This window comes from Brassica napus, chromosome C2, assembly GCF_020379485.1.
Source record: "Brassica napus cultivar Da-Ae chromosome C2, Da-Ae, whole genome shotgun sequence".
Taxonomy (NCBI): Eukaryota; Viridiplantae; Streptophyta; class Magnoliopsida; order Brassicales; family Brassicaceae; genus Brassica; species Brassica napus.
In genome coordinates, this window is record NC_063445.1 from 13,713,989 (window position 1) to 13,729,272 (window position 15,284).

Genomic DNA, 15,284 nt, shown 5'->3' on the forward strand with positions numbered 1-15,284 from the left:
CAGAGAAAAGATATTATTGGTGTTGTCTCCGGCATCAGATCGATCTCTACTGTTTTCGCCTCTATCTTCTTTTTTCATGTTTCAAGATCAAACAACTCTGTTTGTGATCGACTAGCGAAGGAGTCCCTTCGATTTCCTGTAACGAACCTGGGCTGAAGTCCATTGGGCCTGCTTTAATTTTTTAATATAATTTTCAGTGACAGAAAAAAAAAAAAAAAAAAAAAAAAAAAGGAAACTGAATACTACATACCGACTTAAGCTTGAGAACTCGAAGGGTTAGGGGGTCTGTGATTATGCGGGAAAGTAGATTCCACCACTCCGAAGAACAAGTACACAGCTCTAGATGTTCAAGAAAGGCAAAGGAAGTGCCTGCATGGTATGGAATCTGTAACCGAAGCGAACAAACAAAGTAAAATTAAAATTGACAGAAAACAATTAGGGTTGTGACTTGAGTGATTCCAAATTAACAAAAGCTTACGTTTGAAAATTTAGAACACAAAGAGAGATGGCGGACTGAGGCAAGAGATCCTATAAGACTCTCGGATTGATCACAAACAGCCTCAACATTCGCCTTGACCCGCACCGGCATATTTGTGAACAGCAAATAATTACTGTGACGGTCTCTAGTGTTCAGGTACCTTAAATGTAATACACCTTCTCTCCTATGTTTACAACCAGGATAATTCATTAATTGTATTTTCCTAATATTTCGACAGGGTTAAAAAAAATGGCTTTTTGCAAATATGACTCAAAACTTGAAGTCAAACACAAAACTAACCTATGTTTTTTTTGGAACTTTGACTTGTCTCTTTCACCCCAAAGTTCATATTATTTACGAAAATGCCATCACTTTTTTTTTCTGAAAATGCATATTTTACTCTATCACCCTCATCTTCCTCAAGTATTCACAATATTGTCATTGCCATCAATACACCAACCACGATGAACAACCAAATTGAAACTCTTAATGCACCTAAAAATCGATTTACACTCTTTCTTTTTCAATTCTTATGAACAAAAAACAATATCTCTTTACTTTGTCTCCATATTCATCCAAAAAAAACCCAAGATTTTGATTCTAAAAATTTTATGGTTCATAGAGCCATTGAAGCTTACGATTCTTGGTGGGTAACTTTTGTTTGAGATTCTGGGTGCTTGGAGAAGACTTATGTGTGCTAAACAAGTTATCTCACTGGTTGAAACTATGAAACAAGCCGTCTACAGCCAGACGACTTCCGGGGAAGTCGTCTGGCTGTAGACGACTTACATGGAAGTCTTCTGGTCAATGCAGAGGTTAATTTTGCAATTGACTTTTAAATGTGTTTTTCTAGACGACTTACATAGAAGTCGTCCATCTTTGTTTGTTAAAAAAAAATCGAGACGACTTCCATGTAGATTCTCTAGGGAAAATGGGTTAGTTTTGCATTTGACCGGATTGTGTCAGAAATTTGACTTTTCCTATGACGACTTACATGGAAGTCGTCCAGTAGAAAATTAAAAAAAAAATATTTTGTTATACCTAGACGACTTCCATGTAAGTCGTCTCAGATTAGTTTTGCAGTTGAAAAATAAAAAAAAATTATTTTTGTCTGGACGACTTACACGGAAGTCGTCCATCAGACGACTTCCACGAAAGTCGTCCATAATTTTATTCCGAGATTCTGGTCAAACCATGCTTATCTTGGAAGACTTCCATGTAAGTCGTCGGACGGACGACTTCCGTGTAAGTCGTCTAGAAAAAAATAATTTTTTTGTTTTATTTTTCAATTGCAAAACTAACCTGTGACGACTTACATGGAAGTCGTCTAGGTATAACAAAATATTAATTTTTTAATTTTCTACAGTCGTCCAGGAAAAGTGAAATTTTTGACACAATCCGGTCAAATGCAAAACTAACCAATTTTCCCTAGACGACTTACATGGAAGGCGTCTAGATTTTTTTTTTAAACAAACAAAGATGGACGACTTTCATGTAAGTCGTCTAGGTTAAATATCAATTGCAAAATTAACCTAAATGGACGACTTCCTAGAAGTCTACCAGACGACCTCCGTGGAAGTCGTCTGCGTCAATGTTTAATAAACTTTCATTTTCTCTAAAACTATAAAGACTTTTTTTTTGTTTGTTAATTCATGTATATTAGTCAATATTGGGGCTACTGAATGAAATTTATAATTTAATTGGTGATATTTATAAGGTTACCAACATTCATGCTTTGTAAAGTTTCTAGCTAATTGAGAAGACTTCCGTGGAAGTCTTCTACGTTAGTTTTTGTAAATTTGTTAAGTAACTTTAAGATATGCTTATTTAATTTTCAAAAGTGTTAAGTAACTTCAAGAATATCAAGTAACATGATTTAATGTGTCTTCTCAGATCATAAGATATACTTTTTACTTATGTATCTAATGAAAGTGTTCTAGCTTTGAACTTATGTAATGTTTTATCTTTTGTGAATTTGACTAAGTTTTCTTGAGAATTCTTCTCCCTTAGTTGTAATAAATTTGATTAATTTTTTGTGTTATTGTGTTTTGCTATTGAAGTTGTATCAATAACTTCAATGTCAAGTAATTTTGGTAAGATAATGTCGTAGAAAATGAACATATATATTTACCAAACTTTTTCATTAATATCTCTTCAAATTTACAAAAAAGTCACAACTAAAGAGTACACATGCAAATCACAAAACATACCACAAACAAAACTAGTATAGATCATTCCTCTACAAAGACAAGCTTAGACTCCACTTGATATTGAAGAAGACCCCGTCAGAAGACTTCCTGGAAGTCGTCTGAAAGACTTCCTGGAAGACTTCCTGGAAGTCGTCTGGAAGACTTCCTGGAAGTCGTCTGGAAGACTTCCTGGAAGTCGTCTGGAAGACTTCCTGAAAGTCTTCTAACACATTATATTTTAGAAGACTTCCGAGAAGACTTCCCATAAGTATTCCAAAGTCTGATCCAGATCTGAAAAACATGTATATCAAACCCTGATCTGTAAAACCTGCATATCATATCAAAAACCGTTCAAATGGCTCAAAAACAAAGAAAATGAGTGGAAAATTAGATAGACATACTTTTATAGAACATACAAAGTATATATCCAAGTGGAAGATGAGAACCATGTGATTAAAACCTGCAACAAAAAGATATATTAGTGAGAAAGACGTGAGACAAAAATGAAAAATTCATATAAAGTTTAGTGTTTTCAAGTCAAAGAGATTAGAGTGGGTTTGAAGAGTTTTAGTTTGGAAAAAAGTATAAATTTTATGCAGCAGGAGGTTACCAAATGAAAAAAAAATCCACATAAGAACTTACCAAAACGCTCGGATCTATTATCAAAGGGAGACATGGGATAAGACTCCGTCAGAAGACTGCCTGGAAGTCGTCTGGAAGACTTCCTGGAAGTCGTCTGGAAGACTTCCTGGAAGTCGTCTGGAAGACTTCCTGGAAGTCGTCTGGAAGTCTTCCTGGAAGTTGTCTGGAAGTCTTCTACCCCAGAAGTCTTCCAGATCTGAAAAACCTGCATATCCAAATCCAGATATGAAAAACCTGCATCTCCAAAAATGTTCAAATGACTTAAAAACAGGGAAAATGAGTGGAATATTAGATAGATCTACCTTTATAGAACACACAAAAATACATATCTAAAATTATTAAATCTACCTTTAAATGTGTGGAAGATGAGAACCATGTGATGAAAAACCTGCAAAACAAGATAAACTAGTGAGAAAGACATGAGACAAAAACAATAAATTGATATAAAGTTTGGTGTTTATAAGTTCAAAGAGATTAGAGAGAGTTTAGAGAGTTTTAGAATGAGGAACATGCCATTTTTGTTGCAGCCATTTGAGAGAAGGAGAGAGAATGTGTAAATGCTTTTTTATATATGGAGACAAAAATTCCAATATGGTTAAATATTTTTGATCAGAAGACTTACTAGACGACGTACTTGTAAGTCGCCCAGAAGACTTCAATATTTTTAGCGGGAAACTAAAATATTTTTAGCGGGAAACTAAAATATTTTTAGCGGGAGTTAGAAGACTTCCCAGACAACTTACATGTTAGTCGTCTAGACCCTAAACATAACCCATAAACTAAATTAACTAACTAAACATTTCATAAAATCAAATTAAACTTTAAAAGTGTTTACTATACACAGAAATAATCACATGTAGATAAAAATTTAATTTTTCAAAAAAACATTTAAGCTTTCCAAAATCTAACCCTAAGAATACATACAATACTACAACATATGTTGCCAAACCCTAGACCAAAGAATATAATGATTCACTACTTTCACTCATCTATGTTGAAAATAATTTAATTTTATTATATCTTAATTTATATCATTTAAAACTGTTTATAATTACATGATTTTAATTATTCGCTAATCAAAATATTTTTTACAAAATTTATAAATTATTTTTAAGATCAACTATACCAGACGACTTCCGTGGACGTCGTCCAGAAAACTTAACAGAATCTCAGAAGACTCAGAAGACTTAGCGGGGATATATTCGTAAAAATGAGTTCTGTTTTTTTGTTTACTCACAAGGGGCTGACTGTAATTTCATAAGGCTTTTGGATTACTTTTGCATTTGATTCAAGTTTGGGTATACTTTTGCAATCAAAATCAAGTTTTGTGTCATATTTGGTAAATCCCCGTAAAAAAAACTGGTTCACTATTAATTTCTATAAAAACGATTTCTATTGATTTACCATAATAGTTTAATAATTTATACTAAATAAATACGATTGAACTATGTATATTTTCTCTATCGTTTAGTATTCTTATTTCTTGTCATAATGTGTTTAATCCGATTCATATTTCAAACCAGAAAACTTAGACCATCCCGTTTTAATAGGATGACAATTTTAAATGAACACTAAATATGATGATCTATGAACGAGCTAAAATGTCCCAAATTTTTTTATTCTAAACCGGTTACATATATATGCCCAACAAAATTGATATAAACACAATATATGAACACTAATCTGTACATTCACGAAATCTAATTGTTATTTTACATCTCATACATTTTATATACATGGAAATTCTTTTTTTTTTTTTTTTGAAACACATACATGGAAATTCTTATCTAGGCAAAATTATACATGTTTAGTATACTAAAAATAATCCGGTTTATTCAATATATTGTATTATAAATTCTCGGTTATGAACTTATGGTATATATCATTGATACAACAATTACACTATACATTTTTCAAATAGTGAATATGTTAAACCTATTCATATCAATACATTCAAAAACGCTATATATATTATCAGTATTTTCAGGGAATATCATAACAGATAATTAATATCTTCCTAATACAATATATTAGAAAATATCTATAGTAATCGTGTTCATAATAATTGTACCTCATAACAATCAATTAAACACCTAGGAAGCTTACCTAATACTAACACATCTATTAAAAAATTTATTATAAACTTTCTGTTTTAACCAATTTTTTCATTTATAAGATCTTACCTATTAATAGTTTTTGGAGTTCTCTGTGTTCAAATATTTTTTTAACAATTTCACGAAATTTATGAGAAATATACATTAAATTTCAGCATATTTGATTTATATAAAAATCCAGGCCAGTATCTTTCAACATATTCGATTAATGTATCTTGTAAGCATTTTGGAGATATTTCAAAAGATATTATGATAAAAATTAGTTGGCGAATCTACAAAATTGTGTAACAACCTTAACTTATTGACCTACTTTATAAACCTAATATGTTTTCTATAAAATATTAATCCTTCTTCGACATCAAAAACATCTATTCTAAAATAGTTGCATAAAATGACTTATGTCAAAGAACATATATTCTAAAATCATTACTCAACACGAGAAGATTTAAACTGATGAACTGTAAGTTAACTTTCATTTCACAGGAAAAGTGCTTTTTTTTACCCCAACTTCTTCTGTCCTGCCTTTTCATACCCATACTAAACATTAGTGCGAAACCATACCTGAACTAAGTTTTTATTTAAATTTCCAACCCAAACTTCAATCCATATCATTAAATCTTACCTTGACTAACTTACCATTAGTCTGACGTTAAACCATGCGTAATAGGATAATACGTGGCATTTAATTTATTCTGGCGCAAGCACAAAACGACGTCGTTTGATTCATTAATCAAAACGACGTCGTTTTGAATTGGGGCAAAATTAAAATTAGAAACCCTAGCCCCTTCTTCTTCGACTTAAGCTCTCGAGTCTTTCTCTCTCTCTCTCTCTTTTAGACAAGAACACGAAAATCTTAGAAACTTGAAGATCCAAAGGTCTTTCACGATCCGAAGGTCTTTCACGAGAACACGAGTGTTGGGTCATCGAAGGGTGTTAGCTACTGGAAAATGAGGTAATTTATTTCCTCACAAAATGTTTAGATTGCTGATTGTTAGTGACTGGAAACCAAAATTGGTTTAGTTTGTTGAAATTTTCTCTTCTCTTTAATAGAATGTTAGAGATTGTAACATTTAATGTTAGTTTCGGTAGATATTGGGTGAAGAAAAGAAGCGGTGATGTTGGCTATATTGGTAGAGATGTTAAAACAATTGAATGCAAACAAGAGGAGTTGTTCACATCTTTATTAGATGAGTTTGGGGAGGGATTATATGTCCAGAAGTTGTGGTACACGCTTCCTTTTGAGAATCACAAGGATAGAAAGAAACTGAGCCATGTTAGAGATGATGATTTCAGAACGATGTATGAAGCGGGTGAGTGGAAAGGAATTGTTAATTTGTTCATAGTGAACTCAGTAGATCATCCTGAGGAAGAGCAGGTTCAGGAACTTCGTGAAGAAGAGATCCGAGTAGAAAGAAATGTTGATGGCTTTGTTGATGAAGATTTTGACTATTATAACACGCCTCCCAATTTTGATGGTGAGGAATAGGAGGCTATGTTGAGATTCAAACCAGGAGATGGTCACCTAGAGCTAAGGCAAGTGTTTAACACAGTTGAAGATTTCAAAGATGCATTAGTTGAGTTTGCTTTGAAGGGAGGGTGGAATATTAAGGTGAATAAATGGGGGAAAATTAAATCAGGGGCTGTGTGTGGGACTAAAGACAAATGCCCATGGAGAATCTATTTCTCTTATGAAGAGAGATATGGGAAGTGGATGGTGATTACAGATGAAGATGAGCACAAATGCCAAAAGGACGGGTACAGTAAGATACTAAAGTCCGGTGTGATTTTGAAGCTCTTCATGGACGAGATTATGATTGATGCTGACTTGAAGCCTATGTATATGCAAGAGCAGATTGAGCAAAGGTTCAACTTGATAACCACGATTGACAAGTGTAAGAAGGCCAAGAAGAAGGCAACAACCATCATCAACCGTGATCAACAACCATTGGATCGTGAATGTAACACCCCCGAACCGTTTTAGACATCGGTCAGTCAGCCGAGCAACAATCAAACAAGAACATGCCCGAACGACCTTCCTCTGCCAAGTCCGAAAGTGTTACGATGGGTTGAGAATAGACTTTCCAAGTCACAAACATAATTCTGTAACCCATAATATCCATTCAAAACTCGTTTCCTCTAATCTTCGGCCTAAGGCTTTGCAACCCGTACCAAATCATAGAGTTGTGTTAGGTTGGACTAACCTAATATCAGATTCAACACGTCACGAATATGAAACATACTTTATTCCATATCTATAAAACATGAAGTTCACAAGCTCAAAATATTATACATAGGGTCCATGGACGCGGTGGAAAGTAAAACATACATTTATATATCTTGAAAACGAATCTTTAGCAAAAGATGTCCAATCTACACCAGCTCCTACAGTTCCGCGAGCGCTATGGTCCTTTCTACTAGTAACCTGCAAAAGGATGTGAGGAGTGAGTGAACTAGTTTCACTCAGTGAGCCAGGGTTCCCTATCTAGCATATACAACTACCCGTCATTCTAAACCTAACCCTAAACACAAGCAAGACGGATAGTTCAACAAGCAACATTCAAAATCATAAAGCAAGACCGATTTAAGCAATAAACCATTAAACCATATTAAATCAAAACACTCTTTATGAGTGTCGCATCAATCAAACAACATATATATATATATATATTCCTAGGGCCCAACAAAATCATTCTTCCTCCACATAAGGGACACCGGCAATCCCTTCACTATTACACCACACAGATGTAGACGCTTGGGAATCGCCCGGTCACGGTCCTCAATCAGAATCGCCGTGCCCCGGTCCTCTATCGGACTTTCTGGGGGCTGTCACATCCACGTGTGACACTCGGCCTTGGTGATCAAGCCAAGTTCAACCGAGCCCACCACTTTCCGGACCACGACCGGCTTAGTGGTACCATTTGAGGAAGCAATGACCTGCAAACTACTACTAGAACCAACACGAGGTACACACTATAACAACGTATAATAATCACATAATCACAATAATCCGGGTGCTTAGACTAGTCTTGCTATCCACTTAGTCCAGACATCGTCTCAAGCCTCGGATCCACAAACTGACACCTAGACCGGTCCGGCTATCCTAGCTCGGAAACCGTCTCCGATGTCAGGAACCTTCATTAAAAACACGTTAACAAACAATTAACCGTGACTCACAGTGATTAAGCGATGTGGCTCGACTCTTTGATTTCGGATGTTGACCAAACCCCTTTTATCCCCTCCAAATCTTCGTCTTGGTACCGTGATGTTAAATCCCAAAACTCAACGTCGATTTCTTGAGTGGACTGGTCTGGACTGATCAGAACTCTGAAAAAACTTCTTTCAGTTCTGGACAGTCGTTCAGAATTTCCCGGCAGTTTATCGGTCTTTGGAAATGTCTATACTTCTAAAGCACCTCACTTCTTTTTCTCTCTCTCTCTCTAACCACGTTTTGCTTTGGTTTCTATGGAATGAGATGAGTAAAAATGGTGAAGGGTGGCTGGGTATATATAGAAGTTGCCGGCCAATAAGAACATGCCACTGGATCGCATGTGTGTCGTCTCGCATGCTTCCGGTCGCATGTGTGGCGACACATGGGCGTCCACATGCCCTGTTGCATGCCTCCTGGCCATGCCATAAGACACCTCCACGTCCACTTGCCCTTCAGCATGTCTGGTGTTCATGCATCGCGACACACGGGCCTCTGCATGTCGGTTCGCATGAGCAGATCGCAGGTACTGCGACACCTTGTGCTTCTGTGTGTCGAGCTGCATGGAACTTCTTCATGCATGTCTACACCTCCTTCTTGTGTTGACACTCAGCAGGTTTAATGGTTGAGACCACGTACTGATCCCTTAGATCAAGCCACCTCGAGCTTCTCGGTCGATTTGCGCGATTTCGGCCCTTCTGGTGAATTTTCGTCCCGCGATCAATCCTGAATATTCTTCCGCTCCCGTTCTGATGAGATCAATATTTTTAATAGACTCCAGAATAACCTTAACCTTGAGGATAAAAATTTCCCGAGCCTTCGGCTTCTCCGAGAAATTCCATAAAACCGAAATTAGGTTTTTTTTTTTTAAGACGGGGTATTACATCCTCCTCCCCCTATTAGAATTCGTCCCCGAATTCTCTAAGGATCCGGTGATGCCCCTTCTTCCATCACTACATCTTCATGGAAGAACTCTGGATGCAACGCTTTGAATCTTGATTCATCCTCCCAGGTCACAACTACACGGTTCCGCTTACCCCAGAAAACTTGGACTTGAGGAATTTCTCGATTTTTCAATCTTGGTATCCGACGCTCACCTATTCGGATTGGTCCCTCTGGATAAGTGAGGTTTGTTTGCAGGTTTTCGAGTTGCTCTGTCTCAATAGCGCTGGGATCATGAACATGTTTCCGCAGCATTGATACGTGAAATACCGGATGTATTTGCATCTCTTCAGGTAGGTTGAGACGATAAGCTACCTCTCTGATTCGTTGTATAAACTGGTAAGACCCAATGAATCTTACCGCTAGTTTGCCGACCTTCCCGAATCGGTCCTTTCCTTTTTGACCTGACACTTTCAGATAAACCCAATCACCAATACTGAACACCATTTCTCTCCTTGATTGAGCAGCGTACTTCTTTTGTCTATCCTGTGCTTTCTTCATATTGGTTCGAATGATCTCCAACTTTTTTCATCGTCTCTTCTACAATTCCCCAAACTCTCTTCTTTCTCCAACTTCGGTCCAGCATAAAGGTGTTTTCCATGGTCCCCCATAAAGCGCCTCATATGGTGCCATACCTATGCTAGAATGAAAGCTGTTGTTGTAGGAGAATTCGACTAATGGTAAATGCTTTTCCCAGCTTCCCGCCCAATCCAATATACACATCCGCATCATATCCTCTATGGTGCGAATGGTTCTTTTGGTTTGGCCGTCCGTCTCGGGATGATACGCGGTGCTTATGAATAACTTAGTTCCCACTGCTTCTTGTAACGCCTTCCAAAAATTTGAGGTGAATCTAGGATCTCGATCGGAGACAATATTTGTTGGCATACCATGCAACCTCACAATTTGGTCCACATACATCTCTGCCAATACTTCTACCTTATCGGTTTCCTTCATCGGTAACAAGTGCGCCACCTTCGTCAGTCTGTCGACAATCACCCATATTGCGTTATTTGATCTACCTCGAGCCGGGGGTAACCCAGTGATGAAATCCATGGATGCGAAATCCCATTTCCACTGAGGTACTGGTAAGCTTTGTAACAATCCTCCTGGAATCTGATGCTCGAATTTGACTTGTTGACAAGTTTGACATTGAGCCACCCATCGCGCCACTGATTTCTTCATTCCTGGCCAATGGTAATACCTTCGGATATCTCGATACATTTTCGTACTCCTGGGATGGATACTGAGTAACGAGTGATGCGCCGACTTCAAAATCTCATCTCGTAGCCCTTCTCCCTGTGGTACTGATATCCTCTCATTAAGTAATAGTGTATCATCTGCCCCCACATGATAGCCACTTTCATTTGGAGCTTCTTCATTTTTGACTTCTGCGATGATCCCTTTTAACTTTTCATCACGTTGTTGCTCCTGTCTGATCCGTGCGAGTAAACCTGCCTGGTTTACGGAACGCATGCCTAAAGGCTCACTTAGCTCCCCTTCAATTGCCCATAAACTCATCAACTTGAGCTCACTTGATAGCGCTTCCACTTCCTTTCCAACATCAGAAGCCAACTTTCTACGACTTAGTGCATCTGCGACCACATTAGCTTTGCCTGGATGGTATTGAATCTTCAGGTCGTAATCCGCCACAAACTCCATCCATCGCCTTTGTCGGAGGTTCAAATCAGGCTGTGTGAACAAGTACTTGAGACTCTTATGATCTGTGAATACTTCCACGACTTCTCCATATAAGTACGATCTCCAAATCCTTAACGCAAACACCACTGCCGCCATTTCTAAATCATGTGTTGGGTAGTTCTCTTCATGTTTCCTGAGTTGCCTTGATGCATAAGCAATTACTTTGCCTTCCTGCATCAACACACAACCCAACCCAACCCTAGAAGCATCTGCGTATACTGTGTAAAGTTTACCTTGTTCAGGTAATGCCAATACCGGTATTGTGGTCAAAGCTTTCTTCAATCTCTGAAATGCTTCATCCGTTTATTTTCCCCAGATGAACGGAACTCCTTTTCCGGTCAACTTCGTCAAGGGCTTAGCGATCGAAGAAAAGTTCTTGACGAAGTTTCGATAATACTCGGCTAACCCGAGGAAACTTCTTACCTCGGTTACCATTGATGGCCTTTGCCATTCCTCGATGGCTTTCACCTTTTCTGAATCTACGGAAACTCCTTCTCCAGACACACGGTGCCCTAAGAACCCGATCTCTCTTTTCCAGAAAGAACACTTGCTGAACTTGGCATACAGCTTCTGGTTTCTTAACCGCTCCAACACTAGCTTCAAGTATGCTTTGTGCTCGACCTCTGTCTTGGAATATATTAAAATGTCATCGATGAAGATTATCACGAACTTGTCGAGATAATCGTGGAAGACTTCATTCATCAATCTCATGAAGGCCGCCGGTGCGTTAGTAAGTCCAAAAGGCATTACTACGAACTCGTATTGTCCATAACAAGTTCTAAACGCAGTCTTCATGACATCACCTTCTGATATTGGAATCTGATGATAGCCCGACGCCAAGTCGATCTTCGAAAACCAAGTTGCTCCCCTTAGCTGATCCAACAACTCGTCTATCCTCGGAAGAGGATACTTATCTTTGATGGTGATATAGTTGATTCCTCGATAATCAATGCAAAGTCGCATGCTACCATCCTTCTTCTTGACAAATAAGACTGGAGCTCCCCATGGTGAAGAGCTAGGTCTTATGAAACCTTTCTCCATTAAATCTTCAAGTTGTTTCTTCAACTCTGCTAACTCTGCGGGTGCCATGCGGTAAGGAGCCTTTGCTATCGGCTTAGCTCCAGGTTCCAAGTTAATTGTGAAAGGGTTACTCCGAGGTGGAGGTAATTCTTTTAACGCTACAAACACATCCTCGAACTCTTGTACTACCGCAATATATGTAATTTCAACTCCATTGCTAGTGGGCCCTTCACTAGCAGATATTGTTACCAGATATGCTTCTCCATCCTTAAGCAAATCTTCCACTCTCAAGGTAGCTACTAAAGACACAGACTTGCTTGGACTGATCCCGTAAAACACTATTTGTCGTTGCCCGTTCTCCTTGAACGAAATACAACCTTTTCCACAATCTAATTGTGCCCGATAGCCTAATAACCAATCCATGCCCAAGATAACTTCATATCCTTTTAAGGGCACCACCAACAAATCTGCCAAGAACATCTTCTCGCAAATGACTAACATAACTCTTCTGAGGCATTCTTTTGCTTGGAGGGTTTGGTCTCTGGGAGTCATTACAGCCACATCCATCCTGTCAATCACAAATGATCCCACAAACTCGGCAGCTACCTCAGGGGTCACAAAACTATGTGTTGCCCCGGAGTCGAACAATACATGTGTGGGATGCCCCGCAACATGTAAAGTTCCTGCCACAACATCAATATATATCAACAACATAATAATTATCCAATAGAAATTAACCAATCCATCACAAGCAATCACACAACACAAAGTCAAATTAGTAAGGTTAAAGAACCCAAATACCTGTGATGGGACCCTTAGATGAGCCTGGAGGTTTAGTATCCTCTAGTTCTAAAGCGTAAACTCTACCTCCTATAGCTTGTCTTTTTGGTGCTGGTGCGATTGCAGGTGGAGCTGGAGGAGGATGGACAGTGATTGGCGTAGCTGGGATAGGACGGTTGATGCTGCACTGGGTAGAGATGTGCCCTTTCTTTCCACACGTGAAACATGTAGGATTGTAGGAGTTTGACTGAAAGGATCCAGGTTTCTTCCCGTAGCATTCACTTGACTTATGGCCTATCTTGCCACAGTTAAAGCATTTCCCTGTGAACAGAGATCGTCGACTTGGCCCTCCCGATTCTTTTTCCTTATCTTTACCCTTAAAAGATCTTTGGTTTCCACCATACTTTCCTTCTTGATGCTGCTTGGATTTCTTAGTTGCCGCCTTCTCAGCTTCCAATCCAATCTCCACATTCACAGCCTTTTCCACTAGCTCGGTGAGACTCTCGTAGTTCCCGACTGCCAGTCTATTTTCTAACTCTGGTTTTAGACCAAACATAAAGTTAGATATCATGGTTTCTTCATCATCTTGTCCTCGCAGCACATGTCGTCGCAGTCGCTTGAACTCAGATTCATATTCTCTAACTGTCTTGTCTCCTTGTACTAGGTTAGCAAACTGACGTTGAAGCCGTCGCTTGAACTCAAGAGTGAAGTACTTGCGTTCAAATTCCTGTTTGAATGCCACCCAAGTGGTGACCAGATGTCCCACTTGGCGATCCTTACTCTCCCACCATTCTGCTGCGTCTTTGTCTAAGTAATATACTGCCATTTTCTTTTTAGACTCTTCAGAACACGTCAGGGTCTCAAAGTTTTTCTCCATAGTTCGAAGCCATTGGTCGGCTTGAAATGGATCTGTCCCGCCTTCAAAATGTGGTGTCTTCATATTCTTCATGGCAATTATCAACGGTAACATCGGTGTAGCCACTGTAGGTTGTGGTGGCATAAATGGCTGAGGTTGCACCTGAGGTTGTTGCAGTGACCTCACTATCACGTCATGAAGCATCTTCAGAGTGTGCTCCATTCCTACTCCTTGTTGTGGTGGATCATGAACATCTGGTTCTATCGGGTTATTCCGCCTCACTGGTCTAGGTCCTTGGACACTTGACACGCTATCACCTGTTTCTGGTCTTCCCCTTACAGTACGGTTTGGTGGAAAGTTTTCTTCTGGTGGTATCTCTTGATCATGTCCAAACAGATTGTTGTTTCTTCTTACGTTTTCTTCACTGGATCCTTGGTTGGTGTGCGCCTGTGTTTGCACCCTTCCCTCGGATTCATATCCCAATCCTCTTCTTCTTGAGACTCTGTCTATACCCATCATCCAATCTTGTCCCCCATCACTCCTTCCCCTTCTTGCCATCTGCAATCCACAAACAGGGAATTCCTATTTAGAATACTAATTAGAGCGGAACTCTGCTGGTTTCTTAATACATCTTCTGCGACACATTTGACTCGATAAAACACGGAAAGTACGTGATTGACCGCATGATCTAAACTATGCTCTGATACCACCTCTGTAACACCCCCGAACCGTTTTAGACATCGGTCAGTCAGACGGGCAACAATCAAACAAGAACATGCCCGAACGACCTTCCTCTGCCAAGTCCGAAAGTTTTACGACGGGTTGAGAATAGACTTTCCAAGTCGCAAACATAATTCTGTAACCCAGAATATCCATTCAAAACTCGTTTCCTCTAATCTTCGGCCTAAGGCTTTGCAACCCGTACCAAATCATAGAGTTGTGTTAGGTTGGACTAACCTAATATCAGATTCAACACGTCACGAATATGAAACATACTTTATTCCATATATATAAAACATGAAGTTCACAAGCTCAAAATATTATACATATGGTCCATGGACGCAGTCGAAAGTAAAACATACATTTATATATCTTGAAAACGGGCCTTTAGCAAAAGATGTCCAATCTACACCAGCTCCTACAGTTCCGCGAGCGCTATGGTCCTTTCTACTGGTAACCTGCAAAAGGATGTGATGAGTGACTGAACTAGTTTCACTCAGTGAGCCAGGGTTCCCTATCTAGCATATACAACTACCCGTCATTCTAAACCTAACCCTAAACACAAGCAAGACGGGTAGTTCAACAAGCAACATTCAAGATCATAAAGCAAGACCGATTTAAGCAATAAACCATTAAA

At 38.8% G+C, this 15,284-nt stretch overlaps 2 protein-coding genes across 2 annotated transcripts; both read right to left on the reverse strand.

Annotated features, from left to right (window-relative positions):
* Positions 1–9,549: 9,549 nt before the first annotated feature.
* LOC125582197 lies at positions 9,550–10,071 on the reverse strand. Its single transcript, XM_048748767.1, has one exon. It carries the CDS (start codon positions 10,069–10,071, stop codon positions 9,550–9,552), a length of 522 nt encoding a protein of 173 aa, XP_048604724.1.
* A 39-nt stretch (positions 10,072–10,110) lies between these two features.
* On the reverse strand, positions 10,111–14,485 carry LOC125582198. Its single transcript, XM_048748768.1, has 3 exons — positions 13,093–14,485; positions 11,695–12,974; positions 10,111–11,442 (listed from the first exon to the last, which is right to left on the reverse strand). The coding sequence occupies exons 1-3, from the start codon at positions 14,483–14,485 to the stop codon at positions 10,111–10,113; spliced, it is 4,005 nt and encodes a 1,334-aa protein (XP_048604725.1).
* Between the last annotated feature and the right edge of the window lie 799 nt (positions 14,486–15,284).

Bases quoted from the DNA above. Each gene is read 5' to 3' on its own strand.
- LOC125582197 (XM_048748767.1), bottom strand. From the start codon at position 10,071: ATGAAGAAAGCACAGGATAGACAAAAGAAGTACGCTGCTCAATCAAGG.
- LOC125582198 (XM_048748768.1), bottom strand. From the start codon at position 14,485: ATGGCAAGAAGGGGAAGGAGTGATGGGGGACAAGATTGGATGATGGGT. The intron at 12,975-13,092 runs GTATTTGGGTTC...ATGTTGTGGCAG, and splicing joins ATCTAAGGGTCCCATCACAG to GAACTTTACATGTTGCGGGG. The intron at 11,443-11,694 runs GTAAGAAGTTTC...GTGTTGATGCAG, and splicing joins GGCCATCAATGGTAACCGAG to GAAGGCAAAGTAATTGCTTA.